Below are 19,867 nucleotides of genomic sequence, written 5' to 3'. Positions count from 1 at the left end.
TAATCTGAAGCTAATTCAGCTTTAAATTTCCCTTAAATTTCCCTTTAACTCCCGAATCGGATGCCAACTTCAGCGTTGTGGTTTGTTACTCAATGCTATGAAATCTTTATTAACTATGTACTCTCTCGCAGGAATCATTGGGACTGCTGAAAGTGTTTCATTATGTGAAGAACAGAAACGACAGACAAATACTTAAAACTCATTCTCCTGTTTGTATTTCATGTGGAAATGCCAAAATTAAAAAAAAAAAACATTTTAAAAGTACATGTTTATCTTACCTGTGAATATGCTAATTACAGAAATTGCCCAACGTGTAACTCTTTTGACAGAAAGTAGTATCTGGGTGGAAAACCTTTTTTAAACTTAATATTTTGGACAGAAAGTGGGTTTTTGGTGGAATGGACCTTTTAACCCTCGAAAAACTCGGGTTCTATGCGGTCCTAAAAACGCAGCCTCCGGTACAGCAGGAGCATGATGTTCCCAGGTGGCTTGAACGTACCAAGAGGATTGTGCATGGACATTTGACAGGCCCAAAGTAATGAAGCTCAAGTACCACCAGGGGGCAGTATTGGCATACTGAGAGAGAATTATTTGCCTGTGATTGCAGACTAAGCTCAGATGAAGGGCAAACTGCATGTCTGTTATGATTCCCCTCCTTACATAAATCCCACAATTCTACAAAGTGGACATGTTATGAAATTAAGACTGTAGTTTGCCTTCCCTTCTTAATTTACAACATACATTTCTAATATATGGAAGTATACTCTACATGAAAGTATTTTATTGAGTTGCCTTCAAAAGTCTGTATATACAATACTGTATATGCTGGCCAGGTATTACAATTATGTAGCAGGTGTTTGTCCACAGTATATAGGCACAGTATATATAGGATAAAACATTTGAGTTGAGGGGACTTTTCTGTGCTGCTTTTATTACAAGAAATTCTTCATAAACTGATATTTTACTGCTAACAAAACCTGCCAGGAGTAATTTCAGTCCTGCAATTTTATTTGTATTTGCACAAAGATTTTCACACCCCATATTTTTGAAATCACTTTGGCTTGGATTTAGTGACAGGAACCGAATCAACGTGTGTGACCTGTCCCTCTTAGTGTCTGAATAACTAACTCTTTCTTTCAGACCTGAACAACATGAAGCCTGTGCTTAGCAGGCTTGAATAAGTTGACACAACCATGCTAAAGTTGATTAAAAAAAAGGAAGAAAAAAAACATCCATCATATCATCACATACCCTTCACCATTCATAGAGATTGGCATGGTTTTATTTCAGTTAGCTTAGTAGCTGGTTTGATTTGCATTGAGAGATGATCTTATGGAAAGTTCCCCGTGCCAATCTCTATGAATGGTGAAGGGCATGTGATGATGTGGGGCTATTTTAATTCCAAAAGCCAAGGGAACTTTATAAGGATGCATAGTATTCTGGATACATGAAATACCTGGCCTTTAAAAATAAAAACGTGCCTGCTTCTATGGGAATTTAACATAGGGGTGTGTATACGTAAGCCCCTGTATGCCCTGTGTACCCTTTAGCATGGGTGTGTAAACTTATTCTAGCCACTGTACACTGTCCTCGAACCAAAATGAAGCAACAAATGTACACAACCTATCGAAAGGTTTGGAAATTGCTTTTTTATTCACTTAGGATATACATCTTTTTAAATTATTTTCTTGAATCAGAACAAGAACGATGATTGACGTACAAAAATATAAAGAGAATTATGAAGTGCCTCGATGCCACATATACAACAGGAAAATATTTTACAGTAACAAAATCAAGTGTAAGGAAACAAAAGTTTCTCACATAAAACCACCAATGTATTAAACTTGACACTGACCAACTTTCTCAGACCATCTATCTACACATACCAAAAAACTCTCTCTCATCTTTTCAGGAACTTTACTCTTTAGTATAAAAAGTCATCTTCAGAACATTTTCCTCATCTATAATGTTTCTTTTGTAAAGGACAGAGTTTTGACTTTTCACCTCTTGTCTTGCTCTTTGTATTGCTACTTACTGTTCCCTCATTTAAACCAAGTACCCATGATGCACCACCTCAGCTTTGTGCACTCCCCTACCCTTACACACCTGGAGGATAACTATAAAAAAATATCAAGACTGCAAGTTCAAAACCACAACTGAAAGTTGGGAAAACACATTTGCAATGAAATAAAACTGATACTTATGAAAATTTGAGGTAAAGTTTGAAGTTTCAATGTTTGTCATGTTCAGTAATCTAAATATACATACAGACACAAAAAGAAGTCATAAAAACGCTCACTAGAAATCTATTTTACGTCTTCAAAAGGGAAATGATCACTGCTCTGCTTTTTACATGCTGGTAGGCTAATTACAGAGGGGTTTGATGCTTTTAAGCTACCCTGGTTCGGAACTGCCCAACATGACAATGTTTGGATATCTGAAAACAATATAAAACACTGTTGCACCAGCTATTTGTAAGTTCAAGCCTAGTAGTTATAATATAAGTCTTACTTGGTGAAGATTTTCACAAAACTAAATTAAAAGGGGTTGCATCCCACAAAGTGGTTCATATACAGATACTGGTTGTTATTTCTCCCAGAAACTGCCAGGTGTAACTGAACGTTGTACATAACATTAGCTAACGGAACCAACTAACAAAGCTAACGTTAGCTTGTAAATGTATGACACGTTCAGAATAAAGAGTAAAAGACCATATGTCATGTGGTTAAAACAACTGACCTGATACCTGGGAATTATTTTAAAATTTAAAGTCTAGTTTCACAAGTTACAACATGACTCAAATTACTTAACCAGATGTCAGACTAACTGACCGAATACCATTAGCTAGGTTAGATTAATCAGATATTGCATGAATACTAACGCTAAAAACATTATTTTAACATAAACAAACAAAGCGAAGTATTGCCTACATTTACAAAAGATTACTAGTTTAGTTTAATATATCGTTTGCCCACGTAAAACTATAATTTTGTGACGCTACAGTGATTTTCTTTAGCTTGGACTGAGCAGCAGATGCTTCATAGAGAGTTGTTACTAAGACATTCCTTAACTTTTAATGGTGCAACATGATTATAAATCACTAATTGGAAACCAACAACAAGTTACTTCATGCACAAACTTAACGATGGATTTACGAATAGCTGGTGCCACCTAATCCAAAACAGTGTTGAAAAATCGATTCCTCGTATCACCAAACCATCCAGAGAATTGCAGTTGGAAATAGCTGTTGAGTTTGTGTTTGACTCTCATGGAAAAGTAGACAAGTGGAGTACCACACAGTACACTGTGTTCATTGCTGGGGTTGTGACAGAGAAATCAAACACTTACCCCTGATTGTCTAATTTCTTAGCAATTGTTTGACAAATTGCACCATTTGACACCAAAGCAGGTTCAAAACAAATTTACACTGATTGGAAAAAAAAAAATGAAACCATACAATAATTGCCACCTGTCTTAAAGGCCTTGAAAATATGCAGTGTGTTCTCAATCATCTTGTAACTGTAAGATGAGGACTGACTGGCATGGATGTATTCTAAGAACTGGATCCAGCGTTTGAGGCAGCACCCTGTTCATTCCTATGAAAGTTGCTCGGTGGTGCATGAAGCCAACATTCAGCCAAAGCTGCGTATAAAATTACCCGTATGATCGGCACTGCTTCCGCACTGTGCGGCCCATAGAGCAGCTGCACTTGAGACTTCCAGTTAGGCACTCCGCTAACTTGGTTGGGGGTCAAAAGATTTAATTGTGCGGCTATCTAGACTTTTCAGATGTTATCGGACAGAATGGATCAAATTCTGATAGAGAAACAAATCATTATACAGGTTTTTTTTTATTTATTTTTTTTAAAAATGATCCATTTACAGATGTCTTTTGCCATGAACTGTAAGTTTATGGTAAAAAGTATTTTTGGGCCAGAGAACGTCACGTGATGGGCCGGGAGTCGTAATTCCACTGTTTGACCACTAAGTTCAATTTGCTTCAACACCCTGCTCACTTCCTGGGAACCTGGTAACTGGACCTAACTTAGATACTCTGTCCAGCGCAATGCACCAAGTAAACAGAACTCAGATCACACTGTCAAAGTAGGCAGTGCTGAGGAAATATGACTTAAGATTGTGTTACTGTGAGAGGTCCACTGTTTTTTTCCTGCTTCAAAACGGACCAAGAACCACCCCAACTTGCTTGTTTAGTTGCTCTGATTGATTGTAGGTCTATTCAATTGAGTGCAGAGGCATTTTGGTCTGCATCGTTGACAATGCCTCCTTCAAAATCTAAAATTAAGTGAGAGGTTCCAGACTGCCAGACAACTCTTAATAAATAATAATTTTTATTAATAAGTTTTAGTTTTTCCTACTTCATTGATGCCAAACAAGCTAACAAGAACCTGTTAGGAAACCTGTAAACACCCCTAACTCCTATATGATCTTAACCAAAGTATTCAAATTAAGTTCAACAGACATTAGGTTAAACAGGTCTTTAATTGCAGTGATCCAACATGGCTGAATATTTATTATTTCCTTTTTTCAAATATTCTCTAGGCAATCTGTTTTATGTCTGTGTTATGTCTGTGTGTGGAGTTATTACAAAGAGATAAACTGTTCAAACTATCTTTGGTCCAATTTTTCATATGCAGTTCTGAAATCCCCCCATCTAGCCAAGTCCACTAGGAAGACTGTGATATATAAAAAGCAAGTGCAACAGAGCCATATTAGAAAGCTTTGCATTGGTGTGAATGGTTTTGTGCACGCTCGGCTGAAATCCACCGCGCATGTCATCTTGACGTTTCTGTTACCTTCACTGAGGTTACAATCCAACCTGAAAGAACGCAAAGGCCACCAATTTGTCAGCTCTTGTATTAAATAAGACATTAACCATTGAAGTGCAGCTTTAAACTGCCAGAGGAAAGACTCCCTTTTTAAAGACTGCATCAGTAGAAAGTCTAAAAACACTCAAGGGAAATGTCACTAAAGGGTTCCCAGAGTGTCCTCCATGGCGACTATAGATGAACAGAGTGGGGTTTTTAGGGGCTCCGGGTATTACTTGAAGTATTTCCCTTTCAATGCGGGCCTTCCCAAGTTCCTTGTCCTCCAAAACAAATAGGATGATCATCAGGTAGCCCCCTCCCTGTGTGGTCTGGGCCCTACAGATCCTCAGTGTAGATGATACAGGGACTAGTATCCTCACTCGACTCAAGCTGCACTGTGGACACAAACCAGCGGCGGGAGCCCGTGGCGTTGTAGTTGAGTGTGGTGCGATAAGTGTTCTTGGCATGTTTCGGGTAGATAATGGTGGTGCTCTGGTAGCTGATGGGTTTCTGCCGCGGCTCCAGATACACCTGGGACTTATAGCGCTTCCAAGTGCAGTTTCGCACAGCCACCACTGTCTCGCTGAAGTAAGTGGGCGTGGGAACAGGGGCGCAGTAGACCTGGTCCCGGTAGTGCTTGTCGGAGTCGTACTTGACCTCGGAGTTGCACCTGGAAAGGAGAAGGTGACAACTTTGTAGAAGCACATCTACAAATGATCACTAGGTGGCAGTGTTGACAAGAGAATATTGATCAAAATAAGTGAACTGAGCCCCATGTTGAAACCAATACTATGTCTTTATGTGTCAATGTTCCCTTACTTGATTTCCTGCTCTGGTTTGGGGTTGACCTCGATGCTTTCTCCGAAGAACACGGGGTGCATGCGAGTCTTTGGGTCTGTGCCCGTGGAGTTCAGCAGCAGGTAGGGCAGCTGTGCAGAGGAAACACAAAAGAGTCACAATCTCACAAACACATCCATGAACTGCTGAACAGTTTGAAGCTAGCCTGCCAACGTGTCCATTCAAGTAAAAACATCCCAGAATGGTTGGGGGTTTCGGCAGAGCCAGCAACCCAAAGTTAAAGCACTGCAGTCTCCACCCTGTCCAGGAAAACCCACTCCTTGTTCCGCCCTTATTGGAACTTTGAATATTGGACTATTGCTACAATAATTAGACAAGAAGCACAGCAGTCAGGGCAGCATTTAAATTTAGATAATAACACTATATGTATGCATCCAACCAAATGAAGTGTTGGTGGTAAATCTCATTCGGGCCACAGCCTGTGATTGTGTGTCGACTGAATGTAGGCGCACAGATGTTGGGCCTACAGTAGTAACAGAAATGCAAAACTAATATTAATATGAGTCTGTGGAGCAGCTGATAGCCAGGCTGAGTGGAGAAGATGCTGTTAGAAGATGATAATCTCTTTTTGGTCTGCCAGCCTCCACAGGTGAACAGTCAAATGGAAAGACGGTCTCTAATCACAGACACATTCTGGGCCCTTGTCAAATATTTTTTATCCTATGTAAATTATGATTTTCATGGCTTCAAATGATCCAGCATGCAAGTGTGAGGGTGTCTCTCTTTCTCAGGTCTTAACCTGGCCATTGTCCCTACTCCACCTGTTTCAGCCAACATTCACATGCACAAATAGAGGCACAGTCTGGTAAGTTCTGAGGCATAAATAGTTTTTAAAACCAAAATATTAAGTTATAGGCCTGCAACTATTCCTTGTTTTCATAATCAATTCATCTGCCGGTTATTTTCTCGATCAATCGATTCATTGATTGGTTTAAAGAATGACAAATATAGACAAACATGCCCACCACAGGACCTTAAATCCCAAGGCATTTTGCCTAAAAAAAATCCCTCAGTTTTCTTTCCTTTGACTAACTGATTAATCTAATCAAATTTCTAATTGAAACAAACGAATATCAGTGCAATTATTTTCATGGGATTAATTCATGGGAGTTTTTGCAGTGCACCAGATGGGATACAAATATACTGTACTCAACTGACTGTAGGAACCAGGTCTGTTTTAGTACTGACCTTTGACTCTGAGTGGAGCCAGAAACACATCAGAACCAGAGATACTGTCTCACTCCGGAGCAAGGTTGTAATTGACCGTTTTCTTTGCATGTGTGTCTCTGGCCAATTTGAATGACCAAATGGCACACCGACCACAACTCTGACACCTCTCACATTACACAGGAGAGGCTGTCACATGCTGTTGTTTGGCCGCAGTTAAGCACACATGCCACAACAGGGGACGAGCAGGAACAGGCCAAGGACACAGCAGATCGCTGTGTGAAGCTCGTCTTACCTACAGCCTACGAACATCACCACACACTCTCTGAACGGTAAAGCTGAACTTGCCACAACTGCTAGTTTTGCCACGCTGGAGTGATCTGAACTGCAGGCCATCAATTACCTGCTGCTGATAGTTCACGACCTAAAAAACTGTATGTCTTTACCTCCGCTGCTCCGGCATGGAGAGCATCCTAGGTGTTTCTCTACGGTGTGTTCTGGCAACTTCTGCAAAGCAAACACTGGTGAATGGAGGGTAGGTCACCTCCAGGCAGTGGATCCCCCAGTATGCTTGCAAAGCATAAGCCCCCCCCCCCCCCCCCCCCGGAAGCATTTCTGCCCAGGAAAAATAGTCTGCAGCTGAGCAACCCACACAATGTACAATGCACAAAGCAGAGCTGCTGAGGGAAACGACAACTCAAACACACTTTTTGAACTGCTGGCTGTTTGGTGGAGTGAACTGATTTTACTTCCTGTGTTTGCAAAGACATTAATGCAAGAGCAGACAGTGAGGCCAATTTAGAAAAAAGTCCTCAGAGATCTGTCTCCTGTCTGTCTTCCTGTCTAGTCCTTGAACAGGACATGTACAGTACACAACCTTATACGGCTCTGAAACGCCCAAGATTACAAGACCACACTCATATTGTTCATGCATCGAGTCCATCTAGTTAACTTTCATATGGTAAGACAAGTATTTATTATCCCACATCTGCATAAATTTGACCCAGGTTTGAAAACAGAGGGTTACGTTCACGTTTAATTTAGAAGTGAGAGGTCATCAAACTCTTATGCAATGACCTGCAGCCGCTCTAACAAGCCACTGCACCCATAAATAGATTTGGAAAAAGAAAAAAAATCAAGCATGTGTTCCTCCCCTCGTACTGCTAACAGACATGTTAAAATGAACACTTTTGAGGTTTGATCCATACACACAGGCCCACAGACAGGATTAGAAATCTCAAAGGAGGAGCCGCTCCTATCAGGACTGATCTTTAAAAGGGAAATCACAAAGCAGAGCAGTCCTATTAATCTCAACCTCCAGAGGATTACAGGGTCTCTTTCTTTCTCTGTTTCAGAATTCAGCAAACCAATGTCACGCAACTCCCAGGATGCAGCACTGCATTTCTGAGGCCACCATTAAAAGCCTCCCAGACCTGCGCAGACATGTTCTTAAGGCTTTCAAAACTGGGAGGGACCTGGAAATGATTTTCAATCTAATCAGCTTCGTCATGTGTGACAAAAATCACTAATCATTTCAATTAACATAAATCTCAATTATCATAAATCTTATTTCCATATAATCGACTATGTAGTATCATGTCTGTCCACAGCTGATTTAGTACTCATATTGCCTTAGGGTGCACTGAATATTTAAATGGTGCAATCAAAGTACAGTTAAGTACGTATAGTTGGAAGAATCATGTAATTTCACCTTTAAGTTTACATTATGATTGCTAATGCCCATGAGTTATTTGAAGATTTCAGGAATTAATTCAAGAAAATTAACAAAGTTGTTAATAAAAGTTCAATTAAAAAAACCTATGGCTGGATTTTATTGGCCTATCGTTAGACTATTGTGTTTTTCTAAATGTTTCAGTTCTTTGTGTAGACTCACTGGTGTCCATGGTGGTTTGATGTGAGCTGAGACTCTGGCAGATATCTAATAGTGTTATTATGAACAGAGACTTTTTACTGACGACAAACAGCTCCTGTTTCTACTTTGTTTCTCCTGCTACCACATCCCCAGACATGGTGAATTAAACATTAATAAATCCAGCAGGATCCTGGCTTCCAGATGCTGATGTATGTTTTCGATTTAAGCAATCATTCATTTCTCATTCATTTTGAGACTCAGAAGTATCTACTTTACAGTATTCTCTCTGTTTCCTCTAACTTTAACTTCTATTCTCAGCTTTACATTTAGTGACTTTGGTGTCAACGTTCACAGATTCTTCCAAACGTCTAAACTCAAGTTAATATTAAGAAACCAGAGTCACAATTATTAATGCAAATACTGAAGCTTCTATACATTCTGAGATGCCTATCTTACATATACAGTAGGTTCCCAACTTGGGGGCTGGGACCGTCCTCAAGGGGTTGTCAATCAACCAGGATGATTAACAAATAAGGATATAAGAAAGGTCATGATGATTACCAAGGAAGGACAGGGAAAACTATTCAAAAGAAACAATCTGAGAATGAAATATCACTTTTTGTTTAAATAGCCCGTCAGTCAAAAACAAAAACAACATGTGAAGAAGGGCTGTGGACATGGTTTCACTTTTAAGGGTCACAGGCGAAATAAGTTTAGAAATACCGATCTATTAACTAATTTGCCTTTCGTTTCCGTTGAAGTGGATCCAACAGAGGATGCAGACCTGCAGCTGGAGGCTTATAGAGCTAAAACTCTGACTTACTGTACTGTGTGTTTTGTTAAGATTTTTCAGCCTTCTAATCGACATGGCTGACATGATGAACCCTGAAGAAGAAGAAGAAGAAGAAGAAGCCTAACACAAACTTTTTCATGACAGTCCCCAATGTAAATATATCACAGAGGACTACCTTTATGATTTTTACCGGCTATCTTGAAGATTGCGAGACAGAAACTTACACTAGTCATGCTTAAAGTGAAGTAACTAAGTGTTATAAAACTTTCGGACATCTTGCTGGGAGCCCCTGGAATCCTGGCAAGGACCCCTGGGAGTCCCTGTACCCCAGTTTGGAAACCCAAATGGGCCTAATCAGCTCACTGACTCTTATGACACCCTGTAGTCAGGGGCTGGGCCCAGCTGAAGCACTAAACATTTTTACTGGCTTATTGAGGGCCAGTGACATCTTCAGCACAAGTGCAAGTTTGCAACTAAGGAATTTCTGACAGAGAAAGAGAGAAAGAGAGCGAGCGAGAGAGAGAGAGAGAGAGAGAGAGAGAGAGAGAGAGAGAGAGAGCTTCCAGATGTTGTGTGAGTGGAACTGAAGTGAAATCTGTTTCTGGCCAGATACTAAAATGCTCTCAGATTTTTTAGTTTCTCTCACAACAGCGTCATTATTTAGCCATTAGGTCTTTGTATCATTTAATTCAGAGTGTCAATGAAGTGACTGAACGCACAAGTACTCTGGACACAAAACAGAGCCGAGTCACTGCTTTCAAATTACACAATTGTTTCAAATCATGAAGTAAATCCAGCGGTGTGTATCTTACCAGTTTGCCTTCCCTGCTTTCCTTTTTATAATATCCATGATGACTTTCGACGGGCGTCGTACAGCTGCTGGAGCGCGACTCGTTCAGACCCGGAGAGAGTGAGCAGAAGGGCGGACTGGGACTGGGAGGCAACCCCGAATCCGGACTGTCGAGTAGCCCTTCCCGGTTCTTTCCTTTCAAGCTATCATCCATCGCTTGTAAATGTAGGTGCCCCACCATTTCTGGGACGACTCAAGTCAAAAAAACACCCCAGACGAAGTCGCACTGGCAAGTTGAGCGCTCCTGCGTCGAAAAGAAACAATCCTCCTGGGCTAACTTTTTCAAGATGACTTCTGCAAGCAGCGAAGAGGAGAAGAAAATTAGGAGATATTAATTTAGTAATTTCCCATACACTGTGGACAGAGGGATATGAATTCAGCATTTATTTCTACCAGCCTTTAACTTTACTGTACCTGCGCGTCGTGAAGTATCCAACTTTAATCCCGAAATATATTCCAAAGAGGCGTCCCACATCAACCACAACTTTAAAGGAAATCCAGACTTGACACCAAAGTGAAGTATTAATCTTAATTTTTAAAAAAAGTAACTAAAACGGAGTAAAACTCGCGCAACAACAAAAAATCGACCGTGCGTCAGGCACCGATCGGGAGGAGAGCGCCTCTACTCGGCTCTGACTGTGTGTGTGTGTGTGACTGAGTGACTGAGTGTGTGAGAGAATGTGTGTGCGTTCTCCAGTGGAGAGCTCCTTCTTAATGACCCAGCCAGGCTTTTTTTGTACCTGGATCCAGTCCAGCCCTCATGATCTGGATAACTTCCATGTACAACCGACAGGGGCAAGCACGTCCTCCTCGCTCTGCTGGAACTGTGTGTTTATGATCTGGTGAAGTGCCCTTGAGCAAATTACCAAAATCCTGGTCTCGCATTGCCAGACATATATCCACACCTGTTTGAGCTGTTGGTTTGGTTAAGTCAATATTTATAATTAGAACTTAGTTATTAATTAGTTAATAATTGGCAAATTAAGCTTTAGTGCAGAACGTTTTGATATTAATGAACATCTGTTACATTCAAGCCATTACCAAATGAGTTGCTACAAAGCTAATTAAGACTAGCTTTACTAAACTCTCTGTGTCTTTAGAACAGCAGAAGCCTTTCTTCATGTGGATGCCATGACAGTGTTGTGTCGTCACTTAGAATTCCTCATGGGAGAGACATAAACTACGCACTATAGCTTTGATAAGATACCGCTTCTCATAACAACAAGTTTTTACATACTGTAATAATAATTAGGGCTGGGACGATATGCTTTTGTCCCGATTCGATTCTGTGAAGATACATCAGTGCCAATTAGATTTGTATTGGGGTTTTAATTTATTGTGCTTTCAGAAGTTAAGTTGATTCGACAGTATTGAGTATTATGATTTTCTTTACCTTCTTTAACGAAAATAAAAGTTGACTAATGCATTTCTGGAGATACATTTATCATGAGACATTCATGAAAACTTATTGTTCTCTAAAAAGAATGCACATCACATGTCAGTCAGTCAGTCTGATATTTATTTCATTTGTAAAGAAATACAGATATGTATTCTCTGCAATTTTTTGCTTTCAGTCTGTTTTGCTGAAAACAAATTATTGTAGTTGCCATCAGCGGTACCGTATGAACAGAAAGTATGTAGGTGAGTAATTGTTTTTTTTTTTTAAGTCGCAAGAAAATCATGATACATACGATTTCCCTCCACCCCTAGTAATCATAGTCATACAACTAATGACTGATTAGTAGTTAGTAGTGGTAAAACTATTTATTTTTAGCAGATAGTAATCAGTTAATTAGTAATTCATTAGTAAATAAGAGTTACTAACATGTCAATTCATCAGCGCAATCAGTTATTAATTACATAATTGTCAATATTTAATAGTTAGTTATCATTTTCCTACGAATTAGTTAATTATTATCAGTCAATATTCAATCCATTGTTCTTCATAATTTAGTAGTTAGTTTAATTGCTTAATTATCAGTTGATATTACTATTCATAATTAGCAGTGAGTTTCTGATTTTTTCTTCCTTTTTACCTTATTCCTCTTTTGTGTATTTTGTGGACCTCATTGTTGTTTCCTATTTCCTCTAGATCTACTTTGAAATGGGGCCTTTTTCCCAGTGCCACCCATGGGACAAACATTGTGTTTTCAGACTTTAATAATTGGAAATGTGTCCAAAATGACGGTGTCCTGGGTGAACTTCTAGCTTCATTTGTAAATATATACAGTATCTTTTTAAATTTAACTTTTATGCAGGTCTCATTGAGGTTAGAAATCTTGCTTGAAAGCAGATGTGGCCCAGACTACAACATAAAAAGATGCAAACCAATTGATAAAAAGTCAGACAATGGATAAAACAATAATTAAAACTGACATCAATACTAAAAACAGACATTACTAAAATTACGTCAAAAATGTTTTTAAAATGTTTTTAAAATGTTGCCTAAAACAATGTAATTCATCACATCAAACAACAAATTGTGTGCCTAAGAAAAGCTTTAAGGTGCACCGCCACAAGTGTTTCATTACTTTGTGGTAATTTCTGAAGTTCTACCATGGACTCTGTAACATTTTTTGTGGAAAAAAATGCCTTGGTTACCTTTTATTAAGCCATCAGTGTGATATAGAAAGCCTGCAGAAAGACTCGATTTGTGCCAGTTCTCATTAATATTCAATGAGCTAAGCTGTTTGACTCTGATTGGCTAACAGCTAGCCAATGAGAGACTGGCTATGTTACCCAGCACAACTGGGCGAAGCCATGAAAAGTAATGAGTACAGGCAACATGACAACTGACCAGCTTTTGTAATTGGACTGATTTCTCCGCTTACTTCTTTTCAGTGGCCAGAGCTGCCAGAGGAGGAAGCAGTTCATCTTCACATTCACAACACAACACAAAACACAAGTAGAAACGGTTTTGTGTGACAGGGCACCTTTAAGTTGAAAGTCCTAAACTACTACAAAATATTACAGACATAACGTTTATGAAGTGCCTCTGAGAGAGAAGCTCCACAGCTATACAAAACGTAACATCTGCAACATCTGCATTATGTTAATTATTTCCACGTGCATCAACATGTACAGTATTTGTTAAATTTTTTTTCATTCAGGAGCTTTATAACAGACTACAAAGTGTTAAAATTAGCCATATAATTGCACTTAGTAAAACCAAGAACCTGTTGTAAGCTATCGAGAAAAAGAATAGATCCAGAAGTTATTTAACTTTTACAAGATGTAATCCTGCTGTGCGAAAAAAATAAAATAAAAATAAAATGATTAAAGCTGTTGTTTAGTTTCTGTCATTTAAGAAATCATCATGTGAAGCAATTATTTTTGGTTCAGAAAATCTAATCACTGAAAGGATTGTTTTTTAATTTTAAGATTATTTTTGGGCTTTTCCACCTTTATTTGATAGGACAGGTGGGTGAGAAAGGAGAAGACATGCAGGGAATTGTCACAAGTGAGATTCAAATCCCAGACCTCTGCGTCGAGGCATAAACCTGTCAGTATATGTGTGCCCGCGCTACCCACTGAGCCAATCTGGCTACACTGAAAGGATTATTAAAGGATTACTACAGTTATTTTTCACAAGGCCCATGTGTACACACAGTATGTGTGTGTGCATGCGTGCGTGTGTGTGTGTGTTTGTGTGTGCCTGCCTAGTATATTTCAGGACTGGGTGGAGATGGGTGGGAACGCTGTGCATCCACCAGTTACTAAATGTGTGCTTGGTGCACAGACACACACACACACACACACACACACACATACACACACACACACACACACACACACACACACACACACACACACACACACACACACAAACACACACACACACACACAGAGCAGACAAAACAGACCTGAGTGAACACATGAGCAGACAGCAGTCATCACAGCATGCAGAGGAGAATTGAATCCTTGTTGATGGTTCCCTTCATGTAATGTCTGCGCTTTCTGTTCGTACGGTTAATCTTACCAACAGCAGCTATGCCAAAAGAAAAATCAGAGCACACATAGGAGCCAGTGCAGAGCTGCACAGAGCTGAACGTGTGTCTTGAGTGGTTGATTGTATCTTTGATGGTCCACCAGCTCTCCATGGTGATTACCACAGATTGTTAGGAAACCATGCGTGATGTTTTTTGTCTTTTTTCAGTTCTCATGAAAACTAAGATAACTCTGTGTTTGCCTTTGTTGTCTGGAATATACACTTAATTGCATGCCTGTTAAGCTTGTGGAGCTTTAATGTTGTTTGCCAAATATTGTTTTCCCTCCTCTGTGTTATTTACATGAAGCCGCAGCAGTAGGCCGTGGAGCGGTGCTGGGAGTTTTACTGGAGTTCCCCGTGTCAGGTGTATTTTTGTGTCATCATGTCCACCTTAAAGAGCCCATCATGTTGATCCTCAGGCATTCAAGGGATTAGTGTTAAGATCTGGTACAGATTAGCCATAAAATACTGGGACAGTGTGTTTGTGGGTGTAGGCATGTCCGTTTTTCCAATAGAAAGTACTTATTTTTAAAAACGGTTGACTTTTTTTTCTGTGGCGTAACTGTGATATTGTTTCTATAAGATCTGTTGCTGTTGATTTTTTTATTGAATTTTAAGCCATGATAGCAGTGATGTTTACATTCCCCAGAAGATCATTGTAATCGCTCTGTTGATACCTTCATTGTAGCTGTGTTTTATTTTTAGCACCAGTGTGCTTTGATACAGCCTCACGGAGCTGCTAGCATGGCTGTAGACTCTTTGTTTTGATTGTTATATAAGGACAACAATTGAAATTCCATTCTTCGCCATTGTTACGTAGTGCAGGAGCAAATCTTTGAGACGGATATCTCAAAACTTGGCCAAATAAAACCAAAACTGAGTGCATGGCTAGATACCTCAAAACAAACAAAACAATTGTATTTTTGTTATTTGGATGAATTCACCACAAGGGTACTGAGAACATACTGTTCTGTTGTTCTTTCAATGGAAGAAAACATTGTACCTTCACAAATAAAAACACATCATAACCTCTATGTTTATTAAAAGCATGTTGCTGGACACAAGTCTCTTCCACGTTCTCATTTTCATGTGACAACTTTGTTTTTTTTGTAGTTTGCATGTGTCATCATCCATCACCTTGGTTTCACTCAATTAGCAATAGACTCACTGTAGCTCTGAGTTGGTGACAGTTTTTACAAACAAACGGAATTTTTGACCAGGCTCACTTAATGTTTCCTCCATGTGCTCTAATCCATCACAGGTTCAAGGAGATGAATTATTATTAAAAAAACAATGATGGCTGTCTGCATACCGTTTTTTATCCTTTTCATTCATTCAGCAAAGGTGCTCTGACGCTGTATATTAAACCTAGATTAGATTAGATTAGATTAGATTAGATTATACTTTATTTATCCCACGACGGGGAAATTCGTCGTTACAAGTAGCAGCATAGCAGCAACAGCAAAAAACAGAAAAACAAAACAATAAACACACAAACAAGTAAGCACGAAAGAAATACAAGGCAAGAAATACAAGGCAGAAATACAGGCAAGAAATAGACAATGAAAATATGGTAGACTGAGTAAGTAAAATGCCGTCAAACAAAAGGAATTTTAAAGTGCGGTTGCCATGATAAGAGAAACAATATTGCGGTGTAAGTGACGTTAAAAATTAAGTTAAGTTGAATGTGTAATTAGAGCAAAGAAGCAGAGTCGGTAGCATAATTTAAATTATATTAACCTGAGACCCTAACATATTGAAAAGTAAGTACTTGCAATAAAATAATATAAATACCAATATTAACCAACCTATGACCTTTCCATCATGGATGGTAGGTCTGGGACCTTATGGAACAGACAACCTTTACAATTAGCCCTAGTGGTCGTCCCCATTATGTGGGAGTTGATTAAAGAGTTCTGCAATCAGGATTCTGTTCCTGAGAGCTTTGAGATCTCAGGAGGCTTTGAGGCAGACACAGAGGGGGAAGGACAGCCAAGCTGTCTGCTGATAATTCATTTTTAGTGCTCCATCATCCTTCCCCCTCATAGGGCAATCACTCACATCCTGCCATACACACACACACACACACACACAAACACACAGACACACACACACACACACACACACAGACACACACACACACACACACACACACACACACACACAAAACACAAATACACAAACATTGTGTGCATCGATGCAGAAATTCACACACATACACAGAGATATGGAGACAGTCACAGACAAACACACACATTCCTGATCTGCGGAACTCTCTGGCTCAGTCTCACTGCATTCACATAATGTTGCCAAGCCAGCTGTGCGAATTGGGTCTGGAAAAGAGGATGTGTGTGTGTGTGTGTATGTCGGTGTGTGTGTGTGGGGGGGGGGGGGTAGTAATACAGGTGTGTGTGTGTGTGTGTGTGTTTGTTTACATGCAAGAGAGCGAGTGAGACAAACAGACACAGAAAGAAGTACACTACCAGTTTTTCAAGTCAGTGTTTTCAGTGTGAGGTACACATATATAAATTTTCTCGAGGTGTGCAGTGTGCCGTGCACATTGGCGTGTGCATGTGCCGTCTGGAATAGCTCTCAATGTAAACAAACCGCAGAGAGGCCAACCCTGGCAAGGAGCTTGTTTTGAGCCGGCGGGGACGTCACTGTGGTTTCCACACACACAGCGCTCTTCTTCAGACTCCCAGCCATGAATCGTCTCCATCTCGCAGATAGGTGACCATTCTCCAGTTTGCTTTTCACACAATGTACACATAAACACTAGCCGCTTGTTCAGCATGCTAACGTGACCCGCACACCTCTGCTCTGTTCTTCTTGGCCTGCTTTGAAAAGAGTTTTGAATATGGTTTGACTTAATGATGGATGAGCCTGGCAGATTCAAAATATGCCATCCAGACTGGAGTTCAAACCATAATGCACCTCACTTCTCTGGAGCCTGGCTGCATCTGGTTTTAATGCGTGGAGACCCTTGCCTGGATGAAGGAAACAGTCCTTTTAACTCCCTCTCTATCACCACCATGCCTTTTCTCCTCCCTCACTTCTCTCCCAATCTCCTTGTCTATGGAGATAGACGGTCCAATGCTGCCACCAATCACAACATCACCAGACCATGTTAGATCTGAAAACAACTCTAAATGGCTGTCTATAAAATTGCTCTCTGGGTTATTGATGATAATATTACTCTTGCCCTGTTTGCAAAGTACATTGAGTCACTCAAAACCATGCTCATTCAATAAACGTATTTACTGCCTCCTTACTGCAGTTCAAGCCTAACATTGCTTAAAGAGTGACATGCAAAATCATGGAGTAATAATTTATAACATGTTGTTTAAAAAATGACTATTTGCTGAACTTATACAGTATTTCAAACTGATATAATTTAGTATTATTTCAATCCATTTAATCTATTTACTCAAGTATCTAGTGGGTGGAAATGAAATGTACTCTGACTAACATATACAAAGGGGTTGTCAATGAAAGAAAAACCTCTACATTAAGTTCATGGAACAAATCTTCAAAATACATGGGCCACACTAGCTAACCAACTGGAATCTTCTTTACTTAAATACTTGTAGCCTACCAAAAAAAATAAACGTTCCCATCAGCTGTAGCTGCTTTTTGTTTAATGCTATTTAGCATGCTAATCTGTTAAACTAAGATGGTGAATGTGGTAAACATTATAGGTCTACCTTCTTAACATCAGCATGTGAGCGTCTTGTGAGCGTGTTAGCATGCTAGCATTAGCAGTGCCAAATCACAGTCTGACAGAGCTGCTATCGTGCCTGTAGTCTTGCTTCCCTTGTTTGCAGGAAGTAACGATACATTTCATGGGGTGAAAGATAAATTGGTTGTTAGCATTACTAGCTGGACGATCAAATGCAAGAGTCCTGGATCTTGCAAATTAATAATCTTAAATTCCACACTTTAAACGTCACAGAAAACCGGTAAAGAATATATTTTCTCCTCTGTCTGTTACTACATTTCACTACATTCCAGTTTAATTTGTACCAGTTTAAATCTCCTGCACATGAATTAGCGTGAGCGTCTTGGGGTAATAAGGTTGTAGTTTGCATGTTTTCCACAGTTTTATTAGTTACAAACCATTGCCACGGATCACCTGCCTGCCCTGCACACTCTGTGACCTCCTTGCTGAGACCTCCCCGAGGCTCCACAGCTGTTGGCCTTGCATGCTAGCAGCTCATCCATTCTCAGCTGTAATCAGTGATTCACCTGCACGCAGCTTCCTCTGACATTTCACTTCCTCTCAGCTTTGTGTAAACTGTGAATTGGTAAACACAAGAATGGGTTTTGTTTAATGTGTAACAGCCAGTTATGTGGCTGTCTGTATTTACTGACATACTCAGATTTAGTGTGTGGATCTACATATGAATCTACTCTGTTTGGGTGAATATGTTGAGATCATGTAAGCCCATAAAACCTTGTCAAAGAAATCAACTTTGTGCACAGACTGTCAATAGCCAGTTGGTGGTACGGTTGGTGCACATGAGTCACAGATCTGTCAGACAAATACCAGGGAGTGGGAGTGTCAACAGTATCCACCCTGAGAAAAAAGAAATGTTGACTGAGATACAATCTGTGCTTTGTCAGTTTGTCGATTCTCTGTGTTATTTATTGACTAAACAAGGTGTACAGTGGTCACAGGGAGAGCCAGGCTCAGCAGGGGAGCAAACACAGCCATGTGAGCGAGTCGAAGAAGACAAGAAAGGTCACGGCAGGGGTAGAGGACAAAGAGATAAGAGCTGTTTATGTTTCTTGTCCCATTCATCTCCATCGAGAAGCATTCATTTCCACACGTAGAGAGAAAAGGCCCTGCTCTTTGCCCTGCTCTCTGTGTTTTTAAAGCGTAAACAACACCCACTCTCGGGTCCTGACAACAGCCCTGCCTGTTTGCTCAGTGTGTTTGCTCAGGACTGTGGTTTGGGTTTGCGTGTTCACAGGTAGTTCAAAGAACAAAATCAAATGCAACAATTTGAGATCTGTGTCACTGTGACAGCAGCTCACCACAGTAATGTAATATTTAATACCCTGCAATTAGACCGTAGTAATTTAGTCCCCCGTTAAACAAACAAGCTGTGACTTTCTCTTCAGTGACAGAGGGATGTTTTCTGGACAATATGTTTTCACCGTGAAGCTTCCTCTCTGTGAAGTTGCCTCTGCCCTGCGGAATAGTTTGATCTTTGGCTGGTTGGTACACCCAACGTCCATCTCCAAGTGATTTGTGCTTCACTCAGAGTTCACAACTTGTCTTCTGCCAAACTGAGAGCAGCTCTAGTGCTCTGCCATCAGAGAAGGTTGTTTTTCCCATGGTGCCTTGTGTTTGCCTTCTTGCCTGCAGGGATATAATGACAAGCATGGACCACCCATGTCTGCTTTGGCCTGAATGTTATTTAAGGAATTCCCCCAGCTTTAGTGTGCATGTGTGTGTGCGTGTGTGTGTGCGTGTTTGTGCATGTGTGTGCATGTGTGTGTGTGTGTGT

At 40.1% G+C, this 19,867-nt stretch overlaps 2 protein-coding genes and 1 long non-coding RNA gene across 4 annotated transcripts in view; 1 reads left to right on the top strand and 2 right to left on the bottom strand.

The window, feature by feature from the left end:
• Positions 1-14,127, top strand: part of ncor2 (nuclear receptor corepressor 2) — a 118,846-nt gene extending 104,719 nt beyond the window's left edge. The window contains exon 48 of the transcript XR_004332245.1: positions 14,108-14,127. The gene's annotated coding sequence lies outside the window, so the exon portion shown is untranslated. The remainder of the gene's footprint in view (positions 1-14,107) is intronic.
• Positions 1,630-19,867, bottom strand: part of LOC116690401 (uncharacterized) — a 26,000-nt gene continuing 7,762 nt past the window's right edge. The window contains exon 3 of the long non-coding RNA XR_004332250.1: positions 1,630-4,317. This is a non-coding gene — a long non-coding RNA (uncharacterized LOC116690401). The remainder of the gene's footprint in view (positions 4,318-19,867) is intronic.
• On the bottom strand, positions 4,415-11,045 carry rflna (refilin A). 2 transcript variants are annotated; one of them, XM_032517362.1, is made up of 4 exons: positions 10,781-11,045; positions 10,329-10,660; positions 5,645-5,754; positions 4,415-5,495 (listed from the first exon to the last, which is right to left on the bottom strand). In XM_032517362.1, the coding sequence occupies exons 2-4, from the start codon at positions 10,545-10,547 to the stop codon at positions 5,162-5,164; spliced, it is 663 nt and encodes a 220-aa protein (XP_032373253.1). In that variant the 5' UTR covers positions 10,548-10,660; positions 10,781-11,045; the 3' UTR covers positions 4,415-5,161. The 2 variants fall into 2 exon arrangements, with proteins under 2 accessions (XP_032373253.1, XP_032373255.1); XM_032517364.1 differs by having other exon boundaries at positions 10,329-10,634; positions 10,781-10,908.

Source organism: Etheostoma spectabile, chromosome 5, assembly GCF_008692095.1.
Source record: "Etheostoma spectabile isolate EspeVRDwgs_2016 chromosome 5, UIUC_Espe_1.0, whole genome shotgun sequence".
In the NCBI taxonomy this organism is placed as follows: Eukaryota; Metazoa; Chordata; class Actinopteri; order Perciformes; family Percidae; genus Etheostoma; species Etheostoma spectabile.
The sequence above is the reverse complement of the archived record's forward strand: the minus strand, read 5'-3'. Positions and strand labels throughout refer to the sequence as shown.